At 37.9% G+C, this 14,499-nt stretch overlaps 1 protein-coding gene across 2 annotated transcripts in view; it reads right to left on the reverse strand.

Annotated features, from left to right (window-relative positions):
- The window catches only part of NFKB1 (nuclear factor kappa B subunit 1), a 70,343-nt gene that overhangs the window by 40,572 nt on the left and 15,272 nt on the right, over positions 1 to 14,499 (reverse strand). For both annotated transcript variants that reach the window (XM_042469147.1, XM_042469148.1), the window contains exons 2-5: positions 8,646 to 8,695; positions 5,713 to 5,800; positions 2,245 to 2,285; positions 1,129 to 1,227 (exon numbers count right to left, since the gene is read on the reverse strand). In XM_042469147.1, coding sequence (XP_042325081.1) covers positions 1,129 to 1,227; positions 2,245 to 2,285; positions 5,713 to 5,800; positions 8,646 to 8,687 — 270 coding nt within the window. In that variant the 5' untranslated portion in view covers positions 8,688 to 8,695. The remainder of the gene's footprint in view (positions 1 to 1,128; positions 1,228 to 2,244; positions 2,286 to 5,712; positions 5,801 to 8,645; positions 8,696 to 14,499) is intronic.

Below are 14,499 nucleotides of genomic sequence, written 5' to 3' on the forward strand. Positions count from 1 at the left end.
TCTCTGCTAAAGCATCCTGGTGCCTCACAAAACTACAAATCCCAGGATTCTGTAGGATCGAGCCATGGCTGTTTAAGTGGCATCATGCTGTATTGTTTCTACAGTGTAGGAACACCCTTAGAATTATTCTAATCATCAGGGCAGCAAAGTTCTGTGTTTTTGTTTTGATTACAGACTGCCTTTATTATTAATTATTATTAAAATTATTACTTTGTAAATACTGGGGTTGTTTAATATTTTTGTTTTAATGAGTTGATTGTAAGCATATTTGATACTTAACTTCCAGGAATCTATAAAGAATAATATTTTATTGCATCCTTCCTCTTTCCCTAGACATCCTAGGTGATGAGATCTTAAATCTGAATGTAACTTGAGAATCTGGTATCGTATGAACTGACACTAAAGCATAAACAAAGAGCCAACCAGAGATTTACTAATAAGATAAAAATCTTCTCCAGTTACCTGGAGGTAAAATATATTTCACCACAAAGGCTGTGGGGCGTTGTCGTTCATGAAAAAGCAGCAGCTATGGGGGCAGGAGGAGAGCAGATGGTAGGAAAATGGTATGCAAAATATTTCTACTTCCTACTAGTTAAATTGAAATCAAGAACAGGCACTAACAAGCCAATAAAGCAGCATTAAGGAACTTCCCCACATATCTCTGCCAGCCTCTTCCAACAGGTGTTACCACAGGAAGATTTACACATATTCCAAAAACTTTAAACATAACCTATTCAAATAGGTAAGATCTCTTCATCAGTGAACACTACAAACTCAAGATAACTGATAGAAGACACCTTTTTCAACATTCCAGATATCATCCTAGTGAATTGTTTCATGTCAACAAGTTTCCACTGATATTACAGTTAATTGTTACTGTTTCAGAGATTTCAATTCCATACATCCAGTCCATCTCAAAACAACTGAGGAATGCAATTAATCCCACAGAAATTTACACTGAAACATCTAATGAACTGCATCTAATGTAATGAAATCATTACATACTTATGTTCTCTCTTTGGAAAGTTCCTCTCCCTTCCTATTGTCTAAAGTGCCATAAAAATTACTAGTGCAGTACTCTTAATCATGTGAAATAAAATGGTAATGATAAATAAATTGTGAACTTACTTTAACCTGTGGATATGATTTTTTGTTCTTTTCACTGGAAGCTCCAGGAAGTCCGCCATGTGATGGTCCTTCACAAACGTAGCGGAAGCGAAACCCCCTCTAAGGAGATCAATTTTTAAATGGTTAATTATATGAACTTTTAGAAGAATCCCAATTTCAGAGCACATTCATTGCCCCAATGACCTGAAAACTACCAGCCATTGCTGACTCTGACTTAATCTACACTGCAGAAATAATGCAATTTAGCACTACTTTAATTGCCATGCCTCAGTGCTATGGAATCCTGGGATTTGTTGTTTACTGTAGTACCAGAGCACTCTGCCAGAAAAGGCCAAATATCTCACATAATCTTGTGCTTGTTTATTCTTGGAATCAAAATTCAACCTAGAATCCAACCTTCTGTTGTCAAATGATTAGAATAGCTTTAGATATCTTTAGAGTAAGGGACTAGATATCAGTGGCAGAGTGCATACTTTGAATGCAGAAGATTCTAAGATGAATCCCATGCATCTCCAATTAAGGGGTTATTCAGATGGTGAAAAGAATCCTGGTAGAATATGGTTTGAATCTTTGTTCTTCACATGCATTTCAAATGCATCCTAGTCAGGTTTCTTTTGGGGGGGGGGGCTGCCAACCCCCCCCCCTTAATCCAGAATAATGGATCTTGGGTTTTGTTTTTTTTTTGCTGAGTTTTTCTAAAAGATTTGCTTTGTCAGCTGTGTGATTAACCAATGTGACTAAACCAGGATACATCTGAATACATCTGCATCATCAATTCCATCTTTATTTGCAGTGCTGACATGTGTGAGCAACAGAACACGTGCACACAGATGTGGTTCCAATTTAAAAAAAAGTGTGAATAACAAAACCAGAATGTCTGAATTAGATTATTGACATATTCATGCTAAAAAAAGCATTCCCCTTTTACAAATATATTTAGACACTTGCCAGGAAACTAACAAAACATTTATCTTCAACAAATCTCCTGTAATGAGGTAGATAGATTTTTTTTCATGAAATCATATGACAATATGTCAACACTACATTTACTACATCAGCTATTAACTCACAACTTCTTAATGCTAATTTAAAAGTCTTTTACACATCTTCTCTTACCTGCTTAGGCTGTTCAACAATTTGAAGGTATGGCCCATTAGCTATATTGAAGCAAAAGAAAAATAGGAATTACAATTTTTAGAACATTTAGATAACTACAATTATGAATATGATGGTTTAGGAAAATATGGCCAAATACATGACGCATATACCATATGATCTTTGTCTTGCTCAACAAACACATGAAAAATCTTTAAAACTGTAATGGCATTAAAATCACATGAAGCTGACATATTTAACAACTTAAACAAAAGGCTCTGATAAAATTAATTCGGAAAAAAATCCTGCAGGATAACTGAGTTTTTGGGGTTTTTTTTATAGGAGTACTATTTATTTATTCTATTTATCAGTTTTCTGTGTAAGGTACAAGATTAAAACAAAGACAAAAGGCAATTTTACTACATCAGATAATTTTAAGCAAAGGAAACCACTAGAAGACAAAACAGAAATCAAAAGATGAAAAAACACAGCAATACTCAATCGCAGAGAAAATCAAAGGAATAAATTTCAAAGAGCTAAAACAATTACGTTTAAAAATTCAGTAAGCTAAATGTAAAGCTTCTAAAAGATTTTTAAAAGCTTGACACTCAAAAAGGCATTGAGATAGGCACCAGGCAGGCTTCTCCAGGGCGGACAGTCTATATCCTTAAGGCCACTTCCAAAAAATCAGTTTTGTTGAGGTGCTGATGAAAAGTAGGTTAAGACTGTCTGAATACTACACAGATTTAGTATTCACTATATTTTAGTAACTATTTGCAGCTACTTTAAAAATTGCTTTCCAGTGTCTTCTCTAGATCCTTAAGGTTAGTTCTCATTTAAACAGCCAAGAAGAGAAACAAACGTAGAGCCATGGTTAAATGTCGGTACTGCAGCCATCTACATTGTAATTCAATTCTGCAGAGCCCCAGGTTGACTCAGCCTTCCATGCATTCATCGGTTGGTAAAATGAGTTCTCAGCCTGTTGGGGGCAATTGACTAACACACTGTAAAACGCTTAGAGAGTGATTAGTTCACACGGAAGAAGTATAGAAATATAAAGTGCTTACGGCTGCTATTCTGAGGCTGAGACAGTGTGATTTGCCCAAGGTCACACGATGGGTTTCCATGGCTGAGAAAGGATTTGAACCATGGTCTTCTGGAGTTTTATTCCAACATTCAACCCACTACAACACATTTATGCATATGACATACAGATTACAGTGGGACCTTGTTATTTGCTGGGGTTTGGTTCCAGGACCCCCCGTGGATTACAAAATCCGTGTTGCTCAAACTGGTGTCCCTTATATAAAATGGAAAATCAAGGTTTGCTATTTTCCATTCTACCTACTGTATCCTTCAGACATTTCTACTCTACCTACTGAATCCTTTAGTCTTGTTCTCTACATGTGCTATGGAGAACAAACCATCAACATCCACACTGTATTTCTACAGTTTCTACTAAAGGCAAACACAACATTAATTTAGCACATAGCTAAATAAGCCAGTGTGCCTTAGTGGTTCTAGTGTTGGACTATGACAATGGAGGCTAGGGTTCACCACTCAGCCATGAAACCCACTGGGTGACCTTGAGTAAGTCACATGCTCTCAGCCTCAGGGGAAGGCAATGGCAAACCTCCTCCAAACAAATCTTGCCAAGAAAACTCCATGACAGGTTCACCATAAGTTGGAAATGGCCTGAAGGCACACAACAACCATCTAGGTGTAGCAGTGCTTTTTCCTTACTCAAGAGTGAATATGGGAAGCTTCGTCTGGAATGGCGCTCTAGAATAGGTGTTTGTATAAGACACCTTAACACTTTGACCCTGCCTTAAAGTATGCTTCCAGATGAAGACAGTGGCAAAAGTGCAGATGATATATTAAATTTATTTTACAGTTTGTCCTGATATATGCCCATTTCTGTGAGAAAATGGATCCAGATTAAAATTTTCATTTCCTCCACTTAAGAAGATACTAAATGAAACTGGTAGAGGTTTTCATGATTTGACATCTAACAGGAAATACATCTAACAGGAAACACTTAGCCATATGGAAAAAGATTTAAATGAGAAAGTAAATTAACCTTTACTGTAGGCTATGTTAACAAGAATAACAGAAGTAAGAACCTCTCCTGTAAAAAGAGACCACTTTTTTTTCTGCCACTTTGGATATGACCCTGGCTGCATCCACTCTGCAGAAAAAATCCAGGTTGGCTGACAAGATTCAATGCTATGGGGTTTGTAGTTTTGTGAGCCAGTTAGTCTTCTTTGTTAAAAAGCTCTGGTCCCACAATAAACTACAGTTCCAAGAATTACGTAGCATTGAGCCCTAAAAGTTAAAATAGTGTCAGCCTGGATTATTTCTACAGTGCAGATGCAGCCCCTGATTTTTGTACAACATACAATGCATATATCTGCTGATACTAAGCAAACACAGAAAAACAAAGACTTAAGGATCCAGTGTAGTCTAATCACGGCAAGGAATATCCCTCAGTCTTGTCCCCCATATGTAGTTCAGTTTGGAGGGAAGGCCAACATCACAGAGACTGCTTTTTGGGTTTTTTTCATAGGGATGTAAAATAAACAATATATATGACTAACAGTAGGACTCTTGACACTGAAAGCACTGTCAGGTAGTACTCAATATATTCAAAGAACATAAGAATGAGATACAAATGGTGCTTTCTGTGGATTGTTCCCTGCTGTAAACTGTGGAATATAATGTTCTTTGTTTTACAATAAAAATGCAGTGTATTTATTTGTGTAGCAATCCTAAACTGAATGAACACTTTCAGAAATGAAGGAAGAACCAAGTCAGAGACCATTAAGTAATGCTTATTTAAACTATACAGTGCAGAATTATATTCACAACTATCAATCTTGAAAGCCCTTCCTCTAAACCCTTTATTGGTTTATCCGTCTGAAGCACTTCATCATACAGTAGTTGTAATCCAATATCCTAGAATAGATAGAACAGAACAGAATAGCTAGAAAAGAATTAGAATAGTTTAGATAAGATCAATAATATACAAACAAACCATAAAAAACAAATAGTTTTTTTGTAGGTTTTTGGGGCTATGTGGCCGTATTCTGGAAGAATTTATTCCTGACGTTTTGCCAGCATGAGACAGCCCTTGCCTGCAGCTATACAGAATAAACAATCGTATGCAAAAAGAAAGAAGGACTGGGGGGGGTGGGGGAGACCAAATTCATACACAAGTTCTTAAAGTTATAATTTTGCAGAATTATAGATATTCAGCTAATCATATAAGGAACAAATATTTCAAATACTTTAACTTGCAATATTTGTAGTGCAAGAAAATGGTAATATAAGACTGAGGCCTCTTCAAACCCAGCTTTTCTCTTTTTAAGCAATGTTAACATTTATGACGATGATGAAGAATAATTTTAGATAAAAACAGACACCTCTGTGTGTGCCTGTTTCCAACAATTTTCCATAAACTATCTCAGTCAGACTAGCTATAGGTCTTACCTGCGTGAAGTGATAGATCAGATGTAATCATGCTTGAATTATTGAACAGTGGATTCATCCCCATGGGGTAGGGGTCCATTGGAAACACCTTAATGGAAAATATTTGCACTTCTTAATAAATCAAGTTAGTTCAGGCTCTAGAAAGATTTAGAAACACTAACACTACTCTAAAAAAAATACTGATCATGATTCAATGACATTATTCCAAAAACAGACACAGATTTTAGAGTTGCACAAAGGGAGAAAAGGAGAATGTAAGCAATTTTTTTGCAATGTTGGATGTAACCCACTAATTCTGTAACTGAAGGTTCTACTAAAATTTCTCCTGTACTGCAAAAACCCAGCACCAGTTCACCTTTCAGTATTTTCACCATCCAGTCATTCAAATAATTCACAATATATGAATTCAATTATCAAGGCAATCAATATAAAGTATTATTTTAATAAACTACCTGTAAATGTGCCTAACAGGTTGTGTCCAAAATCTGTGACCCTGCAGGGAAGTATAACATTAGCAACAAGGTTTTCCAGTGGCAGACGAGGGAAACTCCCCTGAAAACTGGACCCTTAAAAATCTCTCTCACACACACACCCACACCCCTGTTCTGATACTGGGAAAAATCTCCCAGATCACTTGCATGAACATCCCCTTCAAATCTCTTTCAGTACCAAATTTATGAAAGTCATATTTGCAGGGTCACCAGAGATCCTCCTTTTCCCAGACATGTCCTACATTTTAGACTTATGTCAGGGTGGAACTGCAAATGTTGAGCCATAAAACCTGTGCTTATGTCATCTGGTGTCTCTCGCTCAACAGATTTATTACTGCCCTAGCTGCTGTAAAGGGCTGTGGACTGTTGCTGACCATGTGGTGAATTTGTTTGTTTTTTCTTATTGGGGTGTGAAAAGCAAAGGAGGATCTGCTTTACTGAAGCAGCTGAGTAGCAACAAGTGGAAGGGGGGAAGTGTGCAGTTTGGGTTGAGAAAGAAGCAGGATGGCAGTAGCGTCACTAGTGGGTGCAGCGGATTCAAATCGCACCGGGTGACACCACTGAAGAGGGGTGACACCCAGTGAGGGCCCCCCTCCCTGATGTGTGCCATGGCGCATGGCAGGGAGGGAGAGGGCCTGGCTTCCCTCTGTCCCTGCCCCATGTGGCTTTACTTTAAACAAAGCCACATGGGACAGGGAGGTATGAGGCTCAGCACCTTCATCCCTGTCTTGCATGGCTTTACTCTGAACACACAGGGCAGGAAGTTGGGAGCATGCCCACTTGGTGCGGGACACTGCTGCAGGTGGGGTGAGAGAGTAAATGGGAAAAGAAATGAAAGTAATAATTTAAATGTAGATTTAGTCAAGTACAATTTTAAGCATTTGTTTCGCTTAGAGTTCTATAAGTATATTGCAAGCCAACAAGATATTTTAAGGAAGATATGGTCATGAGAAAAATATGGTTGAGTACATAATAAAATACATGTAATGGAGCTGTAAATAAACCATATGAAATGAATTTATATTTATATTAGTGTTTATAGCTTTTATTTTGTCATGCATTTTCTCGAATGTCCCACATTTTTCTCCAATGTCCTACATTTTGCACTGTCTTGTCCTCCTTTGTAGTTATGGCATCTGGTCACCCTGATCAACTCGCTAGTTCTCACACCTGACTATGTGTTTGTATATGTACTTTCCAAGTCACTTGTCAACTTATAGTGATCCCATGAATTTCATAGAATTTCCTTAGACAAGGAATACTCTGAGGTAATCTTGCCAGTTCCTTTGAAATATAGCCTACAGCATCTGGTATTCATTGGTAGTCTCCCATTCAAGTACTAACCAGGTCTGACCCTGCTTAGCTTCCAGGATCAGATGGGATATGGTGCTGTTAGCGTATTTAGGCCCTCTATACCTGACTGTAGCTAGTAGTAACTGATCAAAGACAATGCAATAATAATGGCTGCAAAACTGGAAGTTCAGTCTGACTAGGATGTCAGAAAAGGAAAAGAAAGGCTAAAAAAAAGAACAAGAAAAAACTCATCATAATGTTGGTTAAGCTTCACAGGTTACAGTGGGTGGATGCTACGTATTTGGAAAAATTGCCTTTCACTAATTTGACCACAGTTAATAGCAGAAGCCCAGAGAGTGCCAAAAAAAGTTGAAACTCCCACTCGGTAATGAACAAATGAAGCAACATCTAAATGTTATGACTCATACACTATAGTAACCTTAAAATGCAGCTTAAAAATGCAACACTAAGTAAAAAGATTATATAAATCGGTCTTTCAAAAGCTTACTTTTCATTTTTTTAAAAATAATATGGATATAAACATGTTATTAATATTTGAAGCCAATATCTAATATTTTCTGTCTGTTTCTAATACTTTCTCACACAGACTTGCAGACATTTATGAAAATGCCTACAGTTCTCTACTGAAACATTCTTCACTAAAAACGTACTTAAAATAACTAAAGGAGTTTGTCTATAAGAAATTGTAACACAGAATCTTCTTAACTGGCTTATAAACAGAGCAACACTTAAAAACAACAGTAGTTTTACTTTGACTTTAAATAATTGCTCCTAGTTATAGAGCAACTCAAGAGCTGGATGCATGACAAATGTTGTTGGATTGCAACTCCTAGCAGCCTGAGCCAGCATATACAGTGGTAAGGAATGCTGGGAACTGCAGATCAATGACATCTGAAGGGCCACATAATTCCCGCCTCAGTAGTAGCTGAATGAAGCAGGGCTACAAAGCAAATCCACCATGGCTTCATTTGCTCATTATGTCACATGGATGAGATACTATATTTTTAAACTATTTCCACTGCCAACCATTTAATGTCCAGACATTCTTAGTGCTGTAAGTAACTAGTAACAGTACATGACACTTTACGCACATTAACACATTCCTGTCATTTGGTGCAATATACTCACTTGATGATCTAGTCCCAAGATATATGCACTCTCATCTGCCATCCTGAGAGCTGAAACAATTAACCAGATATTGTAAATTAAAGCAAAATTCTAAAAGCATCTGCATCAATAAAGGGAGGGGGAGAGGATAAAAATATCATGGGGGGAATAATTCAACTATACTTGAGGAACGATTTTCTTAAATGCTTTTTAAACTGCAACATCAGTAAAGTAAAATAATAGAAAGAAACAAAGAGAAAGAAATGGGGATGGGATCTGCAGATTGAAGCAAGTCTATTGATGCCAAGGATTTCATTTTGTGTGTTTCTAGCAGAACAGCACCACAAACATTTCAACAAATCAGACTATATCTGATTTCATCAACCAATAAGAAACTAGAATACCACTGTCACAAACACTGCTAAACCCGTGCTGATAAAGCTGTCCCTTTCCTTGAAGTATTATTTAAGAAATATATCATTTGTATTTCTGCTTTAAAATGGACTGGAAAGAATACCATATGTGGTACCACCTTCTGAGATAGAATCAGAGGTACTGCAAAGTCAAGATAAAATAACACCTCCAGAAACAGGTACTCTTAAAAAATGATGAGCTGATACACCCTTGATTGTCTTCACAAACATGAGCTAATCGTGAATGCAAAAAAGCCACACTGACAAAGAAACAGATACCTTTCCTTTCACTGGAAAGTTAGCAATAACTCTAACGCAAGGCATTATCCCCAAGGAAAAGTTTTCAGCATAAGCACCAGTGACAGAGCATGCATCTACACTGCAGAATTAATGCAGCTTGACACCACTTTAACTGCCATGGCTCAGTGTATGGAATTCTGGGATTTGTTGCAGCCACGATTACAAAATATTTAGCCTTCACTGTCAGATAGCTCTAGTGCTACAACAAACAACAAATCCCAGGTTTCCATAGCATGGAGTTATGACAATTAAAGCAGTGTCACACTTTATTAATTCTGCAGCAGCCAGAAAGTACCTAATAGCATAGTAATGGCCCTGCCCAACTCCCAGGTCTTCCTAGCACTGCTAACATGCTACAACTAACATTTCAATCATGGAATTTGCATAAAAGGATATTTTTATGGATTATGTCCAAAATCTGTAACTCATTGGTATCACTGGATGAATCAGATGCAGTTTTGGATGATTCAAATATGAGCAAAAGGTGAATGCAAAATGCTGCTGGTAGTGAGAGAAGGGCCCAAGGCCGAGATATAAAAATGAAGAACTTACCAGAGGCCATGTTGATATGTCTAACAATCCTAACTATCTTTACTTGGAAGCAAAATAATACCATTCGATGGGACTTACATCCAAGTGAACAAGCAAAATATTTCAGCATAATTTACTTCATCAAATACATGTATAAGTCTAGAAATTTTAGTAACAACATTGACCCCCCCCCCCAAACCTGGCTCAACTTATCCATGAGTTAATGTAAGTAACTCTTATCAAAAAGGGAAGCGCCCCCTTCTCTAAGAAGAGTGGTGATAGGTGAGAGCTTTCTCTGCCACAGCACTGCTTCTGACATTTTTGAATGCCTGAGTTAATGTAAGTAATGGCAGCGATGGGAACTCTTTGGCATTTCCTCTCAAAGAAGCACTGAGAAGAATTGGACTTTGAAGTATTTGAATAAGACATTTGTGTATGTTTGTCAGTTTTTCTGGATGAAAATCAGGCAAAGTGATCAAATTAGTTTAAGGCTGTAATCACTGCTAGAGTAGTCACCATTTTCTTTGTTTTGCCTTTTCATCCTTTTTGACATGTGTACAACATACTCTTAGCCCAGCTTCAGGCAGGCAGCCAAAAGAGATCATAACTGATCATAGGCTGGACCAAAAACTGCTGGAACAAATCTTACTGTTATAATCAATCACAGTAGAGCAACTTAATCAATGAAATGTTCATATATGGGAATTCATAATTCAGGAATTGGTTCACTTATTTGGGACTAAGAAACAGAGCATCTACCAAGAGGAGTCAGGGCCATGTTGCCCCATTACTAAAAACAGAACAAAACAAGATCAAAGACACTCGGTTCAGCTATAGTCAGTTCTTGAATTGTGTCACTCATTTATTTCCACCTCTGCTTCTTTCCTTCATCCTTCCTTCCACCCACTCCATTTGCTGAACTACTCATACCTTCGCAGCCATCATAACATAATTTGCTATGTTGAAAAGAATGGCAGGAAATGCGGATACTTCCAGACAAGACCATTTATTGAGACACCACCATCCCTCATTCAAAGAATTTTATGGCATATTCCAGACAATGATGTCTTCCATTCGTAACTCTCCTCTGTTTCCCCATCATTTTGTCTGCCTTTCTTTTTCTTACCAGAAAAATCCATTAAAGAAGGCAATATTGCTAGGAAAACATGAGAGCACCCATATTTTACAAGCCCCTTGGTAAGGACAGAAGACATGGCAGCAGGATAGTGCTAATGTATCTTATTTTCATCCATGCTTAGCAGTTGAGACCTTACGCCTCAACACTGGAAAGTAATACTACTAGACAAACAGTCCTTGCATTAGTCTGGGGGTCAGCCAGAAGGAAACACAAAATAATTTACAAGGCTAATAATCAGTGCTACATAGGAAGCAGGCACAATCACTCACTGAATATCCAGGCGCAATTGCTATCCATCCATGGTATATGGCTAATTATGTTCCTAAACCCACAAACACATACATACCTCTTTTTTCTAAAAGTCCCCAAAGCAATTTAAAATCATCTGAAGAAATTATTGAGGCCTGAAGCATAATCTGTGTCAAAGGTCGACAAACCTTTGAACTGCATATTGGTTTTACCTTTCACTACCAGAATTCCTGATCACTGTCCATGTTGGCTGTGGTCTCCAGGAACTGACATCCAAGACACTGGAGGATCACAGTTTCCTCACCCTATCTGCATATTATTAAAATATTGCAGTTTGTTCAAGAGCTGCTAAATACACTCATCCCTCCACATTTGCTGGGGTTAGGGGCACAGGGCCCTCATGAATGTGGAAAAACCACAAATAACAAAAACACTATGTTTTTACATGAGTGATCATCTGTATAGGAATCTCTAGATCCTCCAGTGCAACTCTATGGTCAACATCTGGAAGACAAATTCCTAGTGCAGTGTTCTCTCTAGGAATCTCTAGGTCTTCAGTGCAACTTTTGGTTAAAGTTGACCACAGAATTGTGTTGGAGGATCTAGATATTCCTAGAGAGTTCATATTAATAAAATCTGTGAATAATCAAATCTGCAAAAGTCAAATCTGCCAATGTGGAGGGACGAGTGTATAAATACCATGCCATCCAACACTATTAATATAAGGGCACCTCCGTATTTGTATTTTTCATGAGGAATTCAGATCATCCATACCTTATTTACTCAGCACTGAAGGTGCTAACACCAAGTATACTACAGAGTGCAAACATTTTAAAAAGAAACCAATATATCCCTCTAAGGCAAAATAATGGATGTCTGTAGTAAGCAGTTTCACACTGTATGTGTAGCTGTATCTACACTGTAGAATCAACACACTTTGACACTCCTTTAAATGTCATGGCTCAGTGCTATGGAATTCTGAGATTTGTAGTTCTGTGAGCTATTTAGTGTTCTCTGTCAGAGATCTCTGGTGCCCTATCAAACTACAAATCCCAGGAGCAATGACAGTTAAAGCAGTGTCAAACTACATTAATTCTGCAGTGTAGTAACTGTCTGAAATACAGAGTTGCAGCAGCTGAATAACCCATTCAAATGTCACTGTTTTGTCCTGTGCTACCTTGGGAATTCTAGTTCCACTCCTCTGAGTGGAGCTGTCTGGTAGAAAAGACAGGTAGAAAAGTGGCTCACTACCAAAACTGCAAATCCCAGGATTTCACAGGATAAAACCGAAAGTTAAAAGTGGCTTTGAACTGCTACAGTGTTTTAGTGTAGATTCTCTGCTAGTCAGTGCATATGAAACAGAATTTGGACAAGTTACACAGCTTCCAAAAACCCTCAGTCAATATGGCCAGTAGCCAAGGTGTCTGAGGGATTCAGTGAGCTGTAGTTCAAATGAAGTAACTTTTCTAAACTATTTAAATACCACAACATCTCATGACTTAACTAAAAAGTGTATTTATAGGAACAACTTCAGATTTTGTTGCATGGAGTAACAGAAGTCAAATGCAAATTTTAATTTGTTATCAGCATGTTGTACCATGCCCAAAAGCATAATGAATACTAATCTGCAAGACTAGACACTGCATCCTATCAAACTAATGTGTGCCATGAAAGTCTGCTTGATAAACTAATTATCAAAACAACACCTTAATTGTTCTGGATGGGGTTGCTCCTCCTCCATAAGATCAGGTTCATAGCTTGGGGATGCTCTTGGACCCAGGGATGCTCCTGGCAAGAAACGCTTTTGCCCAGTTTCGACTGGTGCACCATTTCTTGGAGAAGGCAGATCAGGTCACAGAGGTTCATGCCAGTTATCTCTTGAATAGACTACCGTAATGCTCTCTACATGGGACTACCCTTGAAAGGGGTCTGGAAATGCACTGCCAGACTGGTGTCATGTGTGTATTTTAGAGACCAAATAACTCCAGTCCTGACTTCCAATGTGCTTTTGAGCTCAACTGAAGGTGCCATGCTGGTGTTGACCTGTTGTTGTTGCTGTGTGCCTTTAAGTCACTTCCAACTTATGACGACTCTAAGGCGAGCTTATAATGGGGTTTTCTTGGCAAGATTTGTTCAGAGGAGTTTTGCTATTGCCTTCCCCTGAGGCTGAAAGAATGTGACTTGCCCAGGTCACCTGGTGGGTTTCATGGCAGAACTGATAATTGAACCCTAGTCTCTAGAGTCACAGTCCATCATTTTGGACCACTATGCCACACTGACCTACATAGTCCTAAATGACTTGGGGCTAAGATATCTGAAACATCCCTCTCCTCCTATTTGAACCTGCCAGAAATGTGAGATCTTCAGTGAAGGCCTTGTCACATGCCCCAGCACCTCACAAAATTAGGTTGGTAGGTACACATAACAGGGTTTTCTCTGTAGCAATGCCTTGACTGTACAACTTCCTATCCAAGGAAGTTAGGCTGGCCCCATCTCTTTTAAACTTCAAGTGGGAACCCAAAACAGTGCTATTCCACATGGCATTAAATGTCTGAAATTGCTGTTTTCAAGACAGGATTCTTAGGTTATTTTTAGAAAGTTTTTAAGACTTCTAAAACAGTATTTTAATGTGTTTTAAAATGTTTTTATCTTTGTATTGTTTTAATAGGTTTTTATTTGTTCATTGACTTGAGAGCCCTTTTGGGCTAGGAGACAATACCAGAAATACTTTAAATAAATAAATACTAAATTAAAAATAGGCAATCTGTTAACACAAAAATAAATTAATTAGATTCTGAGTGGAATGTCAAACAGCATAAGCAAGCCTCTTTCATTTGCATGCTCTTGTCTAATGACCAACAAGCTTTGTAGTTTTATTCCACTACTGCAGATTCTTCACTAGTAAGAAGACTTGAAAGCAGAGGTCCCACACATTACTTGCAAAATTCCTTGTTAGATATTATGTGCATGCTTTCCTTCTTTTTTTCTTCAAGTATACTTTCTACAGGAATCCCCAAGGCAATTTCTAAGTGAAGTCTGAATCCATGCTCGCCAATAAACTTGCTGTATTAGAAGATTTTCTTCTTTTCATGTTTAACTGCCAGTTTTCCAGAGAAACCTGTTAAGCCAGGTTCACTGTTCGTAAGCAACACAGTTACTGATGAAACATATATCTTTTTTTGGAGAAACTGTGGTTATGGACTTCATATCACTGTTAGTTTCTATTCAGAAGAATTAATATAAA

This window comes from Sceloporus undulatus, chromosome 5 (assembly GCF_019175285.1).
Source record: "Sceloporus undulatus isolate JIND9_A2432 ecotype Alabama chromosome 5, SceUnd_v1.1, whole genome shotgun sequence".
Lineage (NCBI taxonomy): Eukaryota > Metazoa > Chordata > Lepidosauria > Squamata > Phrynosomatidae > Sceloporus > Sceloporus undulatus.